The sequence below is a fragment of the Triturus cristatus genome, chromosome 2_1 (assembly GCF_964204655.1).
Source record: "Triturus cristatus chromosome 2_1, aTriCri1.1, whole genome shotgun sequence".
Taxonomy (NCBI): Eukaryota; Metazoa; Chordata; class Amphibia; order Caudata; family Salamandridae; genus Triturus; species Triturus cristatus.
In genome coordinates, this window is record NC_140581.1 from 567,351,276 (window position 1) to 567,363,812 (window position 12,537).

Here is a 12,537-nt window from a genome sequence, read left to right on the forward strand (position 1 = left end):
AATGTTCCATGTGAGTGCCAAGTGCAATATTATAATATTTTTTTTTTTATAAATCACTCATTGCTGCTTAACCTTACTAATGAGTAACTTCAGTCATTTTATTTACCTATTGTTTCTCAAAGTAGCTGATTCACAAAGGTAACCCTACTCTTTTGTGTCAGTTTACTATTTTTATGTTATTCAAAAACTACAAGTTTAATTTTAGTAATAATAATTTTATGAGCGTCTGCAGTCGAGACAGAGAATTTCACACATAAAAAGATAGGGCAGGCCAATCTTTTTAAATACGGAGTCTTAACAAAGAGTGCAGAGTTGCCACAGTCATAAAATTACTAGCAGTAAAATTAAATTCGTAGTTAGTGAATACCCCCCCAAAAAATTACCTTCTGGGCCGGACTCAGCACACAAACCAGCCATGGCAATTCTGCCAAACCGGCCGTGGCGGGTGGTGGTCTTGCAAGAAGCAGCACTGCTTCCACTTTAGCACTGCTGCCGGTTTTGTTACAGGGGGCCGATATTGCAGCAGTGCCTCATAACCGGCCCCCAGTAACAACACCGGTCCCAACTGCTTGAAAAACGGCCCCCACCCTTCCGGCCCACCGGGAAAACACCCGGTGACCGCAATGGCCAGTCCAGCCCTGGTTACCTTACACAAAAGTGTAAGTGTATCCTTGTGAATCAGGCCCACAGTAATTTCCAGGCTAAATTTCTTAAACGTGGCGAAACAACGTTATATTTTGGTAGGTAGTGAGATTAATTGTTTTGTATGTGAATCATTGTTAATTCTGTGCTGTTCTTTTCTGCGTAGGCTCTCGATGACGATATTCCAGAGGAGAAGAAGCATTTCCAGTTTTATCTGACAGCAGTCAGTGAAGGCGGATCGATCAACGAGTCAATGAGAGTCGCAAACATCACAATGGCTGCCAGTGATTTCCCTTATGGGCAATTTGTATTCAGCCAGGAACTGTTCCAGATATCAGAGGAAGCAAAATTGGTAAGGAGTGGAATATAATCGTTGATCAGGAAAGTAGTACATATTGTACCTTCATGCGGTGCCTATTTACCATAGTGAGAATTGGTTAGTAATGTTGAACAGTTTACTTGACCATTGCTGTGGACAGAATTATATATTGTGTATACAGTAAGCCTATGCCACTTCCACAGCAATTTCTAGCCAAGAAATTTCATTTGAAAGTTGTATTTCAAATTATTGTGAACCAAATTATCATTTGATGTAAATATTGTCTTCTAAGTATTGCTTATGAAAATATCAGGTTTCTATTGGTAACTCCAGTGTTGACATTTTTGTAAGCTATATGTAGGACATGATATTTATGTCAGACGATATTGTGACCTTGATATTCCTGTACCAATCATTAGGTCGTATGCATGTAGTCTATATGGGTTACCTGGAACTTCACAGGCTGCCTATTTTCTTAAGTGCCACACAAAATAACTTGTGAACTACAATAAAAGATAGAACTGTGGTCCTCACCCTACTTGATCGTTCTGCAGCCTTTAACACCGTCTCCTACTCCACCCCTATCCAACAACTGCACAAAGCCGCCATCCAAGGTCCCACATTTCTTGGTCATCTCTGTCCAGTTTCCTGCTATTCAACCTGTACCTGACTCCTAGGATCTATCTTTTGCATGGAGAAGGATTCTCTTTCTTCACATATGCAGACAGCATCCAAGGTTTGTTGGATTTGTGTGGTGGGAGGATAACCTCTGTGTAGGGGCTTCTAACATTTCTACATTGCCAAATTTAGAAAATCCTAATGGGGCGGGGGGTTTAGGGTACAGAGTCACACCAGATCTGACACTTGAGCCCAATCTGTTGAAACTTTGATGCAGGATTCAAAGCTGTCTCTTTTATCTAGTCACACAGGGTTTTCCAAAGTCGGTCCTGGAGGGCCGGATCCTTGCAGCTTTTTATAATATCCCCATTTAGATAAATGTAGGTATCTTAAAAATCTGGCATCAATCCTGCCTTATAGGACTCACTTTGGAGAACCCTGACTGGTGGAATGGAGCACACTTCTCCCATTTAGGCATTCCATTGGTTTTTCCTGGTATTCATACTCTTAAGCAGCAACAGTAGTCCATTTTGGAGCGTATGATATGTTATATTGAAATGTGCATAGAATAGAAAAGAACATGATAAATGCATTAAAGAAGCCATAATACTGTATAAAATATTTGGTTTGAACTTGATAGAATGTTTTTCAAAAATAAAAAAATGTGAAAAGGAATCGTGGACAAGTGAAAAATGGAAGTTTAATGAAAAATTGATAGGCGGCGAATTAATAACAAAAAAAATTACTGTTTAAACGCAAGTATTCAGAAGCCTTTGAATTCTGTTGAACAAAATTAAACTGGGCATTAGCAGTGTGGGCTTGCATTCTATGCAGACAGGCTGCATGAATAATAAACGATCTCAAGCTACCCACAAAACCTTTCAAGATGCATTTACCGGAGATCACAGCACAGCTTCCTGGAAGCTTTAGAAAGACACATATAATATAAATTGAATAGATTCATGCATTCATTTTTGGTTGTATTTAAAATAACACAAAAGTGTTTTGAGCCAGGTGCTCCTTATTTATGAACATAAATTCACATTTGGTACTTACAAATACATATATTTACACTCACAATCTAATTTACTGATACCTAAAATTAAACAAGTGATGTGTAATTGTATGCATAAGCTAATGTCACAGGAATAGACAAGTGCGCCTTCATGGCACAGATGATTTGAAAAGTCGTTTAAGACCCACAGATTGTGTATATCCACAACTATTGTACAGGACATTCCTACCCTGGATATAGTGGTGGATGGAGTAGATAGTGCCAAATCTATGAAAATTGGGGTTTCAGGAAGCTGATAAGATGGAGATTGCGGTGCTAAAAAAGCATATCTTATTCAATACTAGCAGTACAGATAAAAAATGCATAAAGATTGAAGTAAACTTCAGTCAATAAACGTGCTTGTTCACAATGCTTAAGCAAAGCCTAATTTGTAGAGCTCAGTATTGAATTTGCTTCAGTTGTCATGCACCTCACGGTACAACTGGAATTCATTGGAAGACTATACACATGCTATAAACTAACATGGAAACTACTTTGATTGTAGAGTGGAAATCAAGTGAATTTTGAAATAGATCATATCAGGGGTTATTAGCATATTTTCTAGTAAATGACCAAAATCTAGCTTATTAAAATGTACTTCCACCAGAAATACCTTTTGGAGCTAAATGGATAATTAAGACTCTTCCCCCAAGTAAGTCTTGTCCTCTCTGCTGAATTGGTAGACAAGTGTGTTAGAGGGGCCATCATCACTCTGCTCAAGACTGGTATATTGAATTCCCCACCTGAAAGATCAGATATCAGTGGTGGTGTTTGATTGCTACAAACTATAGCTACCGCAGTTACATTTCGCTGATTTCTATTAATGCATTTTTTTTAATTAAAATAGGTAAACTTCACTGTGAAGCGCTTGAGTGGCACTTTTGGGCAGGTACAGCTGAGGTACCAGACTTCAAATGGAACTGCCATAAGTGGCACTGATTTCATAGCAAAAGTGGGAGAGCTGCTTTTCATGCCAAATGAGACTGTTAAAGGTTTTTCTGTTGAAATCCGAGATGATGACCTCCCTGAAGGTCCTGAAGACTTTTTCATATCAATCACTGCAGTGGAGCTCCAAGGAAGGTAAAAAACAATATTTGCCAATAAAGATGGATCTCTCTGAATTAACCATAATCTGTGAATGATACAGGGGTAATGATTTTGTACAGAAGATATATATTTATAGTGATGTTTCTATCTAGTTTGCCTGTAAATAAAATTGAGATGCTTGTGGTGGAATATAATTAATGTTTTTACCCCACATTTCCATAGATCCAAGAAAGCCCTAAATCTTAAACTGTCTGCAGTAAAGATGCTGTACCTGAAAACTTTAAATAATATCTTTTAGATTTATTCACACAGTTGAGTTTATTAGATTATTGTTTTTCTTGGTTAATGACAAAAAATGAAGATTATCTGCCCCACTGTTTGTGGGAAAAAGTTATATGAGAAAGGGGAGGATTAAAAACTTAGCAAATATATCTATTGCTTTTTACATCTCTTCCAAGCCTAATCCTATCAGGATAGGTATATTTAAATCCCTTAAAAGACAGTTAAACCAAATATTTTCAGACGAAAACATATTTCACTGCTTATAATTCAGAACCTTAGTTTCATGCCAATTTTCACATTTTGCCTCAACTCCCCACCTGGTAAGCTTCTATAGCTGATTCCCTGAAAATGGCTATGGCTTGTTGCATGTAGGTATGTGTGCATGTAGGTATGTCTGTAGATCCACTTGTGTTGTTCAAACCTAACTAAAGCGGAACAGAGTGCTGAACAGCAGGTATTGAGTGACATTATTGTGGTCTTTGAAGGAATGTGTCTTAATTTCTTTCTGAAATATAGGAGAATAGGGATATCAATGCAAATGTTGTTCCAGATCTTTGGTGTGTAGATGGAGAAAACTTGCCTCTGTTTTTTTCCTTGCTGTACATTTTTTATTTCAGTCTAGCTAAGTCTTAGCTACATGTATGGCACTATTTATGTAAGAGGGCTTGCTTCTTAGCCAGGTATGTTTTGATATTATTTCTGATGGCACTTTGTTGGGTGCACTGTTGCTTTTTTTTGTACACCGTCGCAGATGAAGACTCCAGAAACAGTGACATAGGAATTCTCCACCAGTACATGAGCATATATGTATATATAGTGTTAGAAATGGGATTTCTGGTTGGCTAAGGCTTGCGCCAAAGCCAGGCAGAAACCACCACTCTAGTCAAGGGAGTTACATGCCAAAGATAACCCATGCTCACCCCCTTGGTAGCTTGGCACGTGCAGTCAGGCTTATCCCGGAGGCAATGTGTAAAGCGTTTGAGCAACACACACACACACAGCAGCCACAAACTAGGCACACCACAAAAGAAACTCCACACAAGGTTACATAAAATGTAGCCTTTGTTTTATCATAAACACATTGGAAACATAATAACACATTTACACTGTGCCAACTGGAACGGGCAATATTCTCAGGGGATTATATACACATGACAGGGCCAATTGGGCCACTGTCAGAACCATCACAAAGTGAAAAGAGTGAATGTAGAACCCATAATAACGTAGAACACAACCAGTAATTACTGGCACAATACTGGACTCAGCATTATCCTGCAACATAAATCATAGTAGGCAAAACCTCATAATCAGAAATCACATTAGGCATAAATCAGGTACGGGTCATAAAACACAGTATGCACCAATCACCAGCATAAACACGGTATGCCATAAACTCATAAGCATAAATCACATCAGGCCTGAATCATATAAGGCAAAAATGACAGTAGCATGAACACACTATATAATAAAATGCTGAGCACCATAGAAACACTAATTAGGTGTATACATCACCTTAGCGTGATTGCTGAACTGACCCCCAGGCCAACTGGCCTCTTACTGGGGCTCAAATGCCCTATCTCCCAAAAATGACAGGGCGTAAGCGGTGGGCCTTCTACTGGCCCCTGGGGCTGCTAATGCAGCGGAAAGCAATGTGCCCCAAGCGTAGGGGTCGGGGGAGTGTATCTCACTCCGTTCTCATGCAATCCAAAATGAATGCCCCACGTTGCAGCTGTCCGCTCTCTCACGGTGGCGAAAATGGTACCGGCACTTACTGTACCTGGGGGGAGTCCGGCGCAGCTGGGAAGAACAAGCACTGGCATCCACAATGCCGCTCAGGTCCTTCTCACCGAGACATTTCACTGTGCAGCAATCAGGCACACAACCCTTGGGCGCCACCCAAAGCCTTTGGGGAGCCCCTCCATCCCGGGGCTCCCCTCACTAGTGCTTCCCTGCAGGCTCCACTCACCGGGGCTTCTCGTCTCCTACACAGGGAGATGCACACTGACCACAGGGAGCCCGTGAGTCTCTGTTCTCTTCCTTTGCCGCTGGTGGAACCCGCGAGACACGGTCCTGCTCTAGGGCACTGGTCTCGCTTTCCAGCGGCACTCAGAGGGCCCTCTGCTTCCAGCCCAGTACTGCTTCCTGTCGGGCACACCTCCAGTCAGGCAGCTTGCCTGACTTCCAGGTCGCCGGGCTCGGCAGCCAGTTCTCGGCAATTCCTTTTCTCCGGGCAAATGCGGGGTGCGCACCCGCCGGTCAGAGCATAAAAATAGCGGCAATGCGGGGTAGGCTCCCGCTTCTTCAAAAAAACACATAAGCGGGGTGGGCACCCGCTATTTCCAGATGCATAAAGCGGGGTAGGCTCCTGCTTGGTTTTGGGCAAAACGCGGGGGAATCCCCACGTGGGGATTCCCTCAAAATAGGCTGCAGCTCCTTGCTGCAAAGCCCCCGTTCTTCTCTTCCGCTGGACAATTAAAATATAGTGCTCCCGAGTCGCTAGGAGCCACCAAGTCTTTTAGCAGGCAGGAATAACAAGTCCTTGGGGCTGGGGACCCCCAAGCACAGCACAGCCAGGCAGGCAGGCACGCAGGGACCCCCAAGAAGCTGCAGCTGGGTCCCTCGGACGTTCCTCCTGGCAGAGTTTCTCCCCCAGCCCAAGTAAGCACAGAACAGCACACTTTCATGGGGTCACAGCCCCTTTACTTATACTATGTTATGTTATTTTCATTTATACAGCGCACAGCTACTCGGAAGTGTCCCGGCGCTATAGACCGCTGGGGAACCCATCCTGGCTATCCCTGTGAGATGGTCCCTTTCTGGGTATCTCCATGGTGAAACCAGGCATCCCCGGCGTCTGTGGGGGGCCGTTGTAGAGATGAGGCAAGCTTAATGCCCAGAGTTGCTGAGTGTGTTCCTGGTTAGAGTAGGTACCAAGGCGAGAATTATCAAGTCCGTTTTGACCCTGGTCCACGACCCTGCCGCGTCGGGAATTGAACCCTGGTCCCTGGCCAATTCTCTGCTTACGGATCTGCCACCTCTAACCAGTGAGCCACACCTCTCCACTACTACTTTCCTCCTTTGTCTTCAGTGTAGGGCTTGGGGAACCAGATGCAACTGGTTCAGGGGGGATTTGGAGCACTTTGTTTTCCAAGCTCCTCTTCCCCTTTGTCAGGTGGGAGCTAGGTGATTAGACGCACCACAGGGGGCGGAGCCAGCTTTGTACTTTACACTGGACAGCAGTGCTAAAGTGCCTGGAGGCCTAAAACCACCAATACTACACAGGGAAAAGGCTGGGAGACAGGCAAAAAGTTTAGGGGTGAACCTGCCAAAAGGGCCAAGTCCAACACATATATATATTCACTGAAAAAACCATAGGTTTCACACACGTTATAGTTAGGAATTTGCATTTTAAAAACCTTGCAAATTCACTGAAAAAACCATAGGTTTCACAGACGTTATAGTTAGCTGGATATTTCACTCGTAAAAAACCAATGAAATTCCCCCGTTATAGTTAGTTCAGCTAACTATAACTCGCGCACCCGCAATCCACTGCTGATGACGTCACATATAACATCACTCATGACATGGTCACTGACATCACTCATGACATCACTGATGACATCTCAAATGACATCACTGATGACATCACTGATGACATCATCCAGTGAATGTGGGTTTTTCTGAAAATTAAATATGTTTTATATATGTATATCTCAAGGTCGATGGAAGAATAAATGGGTATATAAGTGTCTAAATGGATGATTTGTTTTTGAAAAATTGATTGTGTAACTGACTGATTAAGTGTATCATAGTGAATACATGGCTTAGTGAGTAATGTTTAAATATGTAAATATCTGTATCAGTCTCTCACTTTGTGTATAAGTGGCTGCATGGGTTGGTGAGTAGCTACATGAGTGTCCATATAGGTTATTAGTTGGTTTTTTGAGTATCAGTCTGAGTGTCTGCATGGTTAGGTGGGGGGTATTACGAAGTGCATAGGTGCATGAATGAGTGACTCACTGTTTGTATGTGTTGAAGACAGCATGTGTGCAGGACTGTATGGGTGGATGAGTGTGTGTATGGGTGTGTTAGTGAGTGAATGACTGTCTCAATAGTGTCTTTATGAGTAACTACATATGTTTTAAACTAGTATATGTGACTATTGGTGTATATAAGTGAGTATATGTGAGAGTGAGAGATTGAAAGAGTTCCTGCATGAATAAGTATGTGTTTCTATAAGTGATTGTTTAAAAGACTAAGTATGTGTAAGTTTCCGTAGAAGTAAGTGTGGTGGTGTGTGTATAGCTGTATATGCAAGTAAATGGATGTTTGATTCTTTATTAGCATGAGTGACTATGTATGTGAGTAACTCTATGGATGAGTGGCATTGTGTAACAGGATGTATAGGTGTATGAGTACATATGATGAGTGAGTACATGTATGAGTTACTGTATAGGACTGTTGGTGAATGAGTGGATGTGTATGTGGATCTTACAATTACTGAATAGGTTGTTGTAACTGGTATTGGTATGTCCATTGTTTTGAAAATTTTAGTCTCTATTTTTGAATGTGTGTATCAAAGGTTATATTAGGGTGAGAGGAGGTCTGCCACTCTATCACAAGGATGATGTCATCAGTGATGTCATCAGTGATGTCATCAGTGATGTCATTTGAGATGTCATCAGTGATGTCATGAGTGATGTCAGTGACCATGTCATGAGTGATGTTATATGTGACGTCATCAGCAGTGGATTGCGGGTGCGCGAGTTATAGTTAGCTGAACTAACTATAACGGGGGAATTTCATTGGTTTTTTACGAGTGAAATGTCCAGCTAACTATAACGTCTGTGAAACCTATGGTTTTTTCAGTGAATTTGCAAGGTTTTTAAAATGCAAATTCCTAACTATAACGTGTGTGAAACCTATGGTTTTTTCAGTGAATTTGTATGGTTTTTTAAATGCTAATTCTTATATTTAACGTGTGTGAAATCATTTTTTTTCTTTTTTTTTTTTTCTTTTTGCAGGGTTTTTTACATCTTTTTTTTTTACTTTATATTCTCTTTAAACACTATGGTAACATTTTTAAAATTCTGCAATATATAATTTTTCACCTTTTTTTTTAACCAAACAGGTGAGATATAGTAGTATAACATAGTGAATCTTTTTTTTCTTTTTTTTTTTTTTAACGTGCGCGTACGGTAAGCTTACCGTAAGCGCACGTTTTGCTTTACGTACGTAATATTTCGACTCTGTTTGCGTATGGTTACGCAATTTACGTAGACATCCGTACTGCGTACGCGACGCGTAAGCACATACGTTACACGCGCACGTTACGCGGAAGTGTTGGAGCGTGCCTGTTATGCGCATGTGCGCATGCAAGTGTCTTTTATACGCGCATGCGTACTTTTACCGTAAGCACTCCGTAAGCGTAACGTACGCGCACGGTTGGTCATGTGACCAAGAAACAGCACTTTTGATTGGTTTAAAGTACTTTCAGTTCTAGAACTCTCCTACACCACACCCATTACCCTCATTTCTGCTTGTGATCCCTTAGGAGAAGGAGCTGAGTTGTCTTTGTGATACGATGGCAGAACAGCAGTCCTCTTCTGAGAGTGAGCCAGGTAGCAGCATCATCAGAGAGAGAAGGAGGAAACAAAAGACTTCTTTTGTATGGGAATATTTCACCTATCCAGAGGGGCAGAAAAAGGTAAATGCTCCTTTAGTCACCTGCTCACTTTGTGAGCGTGTCTTATCTAGAGGGAATCCTAGGAAGAAGTATTCCTTTGGAAATCACTCTATGGTTAGACACATTAAGGATAAACACCCCAGGACTTATGCTAGACATACTGGAGAAACATCTCCAGTAAGTCACCCAAGCACACCTGCAGATGCTCAGCCGAGTACTTCTTCGACAGCTCAGCCGAGCACTTCCTCTGCGGTGGGAGCATCACCCTTTTCTGGTCCTCTGGATATAAACCCTCATTTTGGGAGGGTTACAATGAGGTGCACAAGATGTCATGGCCTAATTGTTCATGCGGAGACCAGTGTTTCCCTCATAAACAATAGGATAGACCAGCACATCTGTGGTCCTTGTTAGTATTCCCATTCTTTCTTTCCTCTTTCCCTTTATGAACACAACGGTTCTTTTAAGAGCAAACCTTACTTCTTAACTTTTTTTAAAAAATTTTAATTGACTTTTTTTTTTTTTTTTACCGTGCATTTTTTACCGCGCATTTTTTTTTTTTTTTTTTTTTTAAACCAAAAAATGTAATTAACCTACAAGGTCCATGAGGGACTACTACAGAAATGAAAAAAACATAGAGAAGAGTAGTGAAAAAAGTGAGCATTAAAGTAAATGTGTGATAATTCCTGAAATTTCACACTTACCTGACAAAGAAAATAACTAAAAGAAAAATAAGTGATTTATTTTACTTGATGTAAAGAAGTTTATTTTTATATTTTTCCTTTCTCAATCTGTAAAAAAAGAAAAATGTATTAATATTTAACAATACTTTTTAGAATACAGTGCACATATTTTCATTTTTCATCAAACATATTTTTGCCCTTTTATTGCTGTTTTCAGAATATATTGCATTTTACTGTAAATCGTAAAAGCAATTGCATTCATCACTTAACAGCGGGCAAAAAAAAAAAACAATCAGAAAGATTGTTTAAAAAAAGCCCAGAATCTCTTCTCATTAAAACATACCGTAATATAAACGTCACGTAAATATCGTCCGAAAATTGTGTTGCATAAGCATAATCACCTCTATGCTCACAGACTCATGCGTAAAATGAAATTTGCTTGCCATTTTCAAAGCACACTTACTACTGTTTTCTGTGTTTTTAGGCAGAAAACGAAATTTGCTTGCCAATTTCAAAGCACACTTACTACTGTTTTTTTCCTGCAAGCGTTAATTACTCTAACAGTCGCATACATTTTCATTACAGTTTTCAGACACAGAAAACAGCACATGTCCAAACAGCTTTTTCTGACCATGAACATGTGTGACCTTGGTGACTGACTACACTCCAGCAAAAGAAATCAGCCTTAGTGATGTTGAATATATTAGCGTTACTCACTGCTTCCATAAAACATCAGTCACTTGTGAATACTCAGCATGATTCTACAGGATAAACTGCTGGGTGTGTGCTAACAGTCTGCTTATGCAGACTGTGTATTTTCAGTTGCAAGAGACATACGCATGGTTACTTCCCAAAAGAACCAGAGAGACACCAAATACATCTCTGACAGCAATTCCTCTATGCTCACAGACTCATGCAAAATTCACCCCCTCTCAAACTCATAACTCACCTTTAAAATTTGTTAGTTGAGAAAGAAATGTGGCACTCAAACAGCAGACTATCACAGTCAGAATATCAGAGCTGTACACCTCTCTCCTCTGAGCAGAACCAATTAATGGCAATGTTTCCCTCTCTTTTTTCACAATTATACATGTTAATTACAAATCTCTGTGCTTCCCACTTTTTTTCAAATGAAATCATACATTTCTATTGGTTGAAAACTTCAACCCTTTTCCAAATGTTCCCTTCCCCCAACTTGACTTCTGCCTGCTACCATAGCAACAGCTCATGGAACACTGCTGTGAGGAGAGAGGTCAGAAGTTCACCACACAATGTTTCAAATCGAAAGACCAAGAGTGCTTCACCTGTCCAACCTAACAGCAAAGCCAAACTATTCTTCTGTGGGAACACAATTTTCTAAACCAATACAAAACATGCTTCTATAAATGTACACATACAGCCTAGTTTTTAGTGTAGAATGGTGTGAAACAGCCAATGAGTTCTTTTTATTTTAAAAAAATATGTATGCCTCCATTTTCAAACTGTCTTTCATTTCATTTTGCCATTCTACTGAAAGACACCTTCAGAGTGCATCCACATCTCCTTGAAAGATGTTCACAGTGTGGATTGTAGGTCACAGCTATGTCTTCTGGAGTGAAAAATTTGCAGAAAAAAGAGGTATGGTGAGAGACCTTGCTTTTCCAAATGTAGACATTAAATGGATTGGTCAGAGAGGGTTAAAGTGGCACCAATTAATGCCTTTGGTAAAAACCTTTCTGCATCTCCCACACCCTAACCTTATTATTGTGCACTGTGGTGGAAATGACCTAGGCACTTTAACTGGTGTAGGTCTGGAAATGCTTATTAAGGACACCTTTTTGCAATTGATGTCGCTTTTTCCTCATTCTGCCTTTGTATATTCTAACATATGCCAAAGGCAAAAGTGGAACTGGTCCTACCAATTTTGTCCGCAGATTGACAAAGCAAGAAAGCACGTCAACAAATCTGTTTCTGCTTTCCTCAGAGACTATGGTATGGGTTCTATATACCACAACAACTTGCGTTACAACATGCAAGACATTGATAGGGGAGACGGTGTACATTTCAATGATGAAGGGAACAGAGTCTTCCTCTTAAACTTTAGACTCTGCATCGGTACTTACTTGTAGGTACCAAAAAACACTCAATGAACACAACGGCTCTTTTTAGAGCCCCCTAATATCTTATCACTTAAATTTGTTTTTTTCTTCTTTTTTTGTTATTTTCTACC

General features: G+C 40.5%; 1 protein-coding gene across 1 annotated transcript in view; it reads left to right on the forward strand.

Annotated features, from left to right (window-relative positions):
* Positions 1-12,537, forward strand: part of ADGRV1 (adhesion G protein-coupled receptor V1) — a 1,990,932-nt gene that overhangs the window by 939,584 nt on the left and 1,038,811 nt on the right. Inside the window, exons 63-64 of the mRNA XM_085632468.1 lie at positions 809-994; positions 3,481-3,713. Of these exons, the coding sequence (XP_085488594.1) occupies positions 809-994; positions 3,481-3,713 (419 nt within the window). The remainder of the gene's footprint in view (positions 1-808; positions 995-3,480; positions 3,714-12,537) is intronic.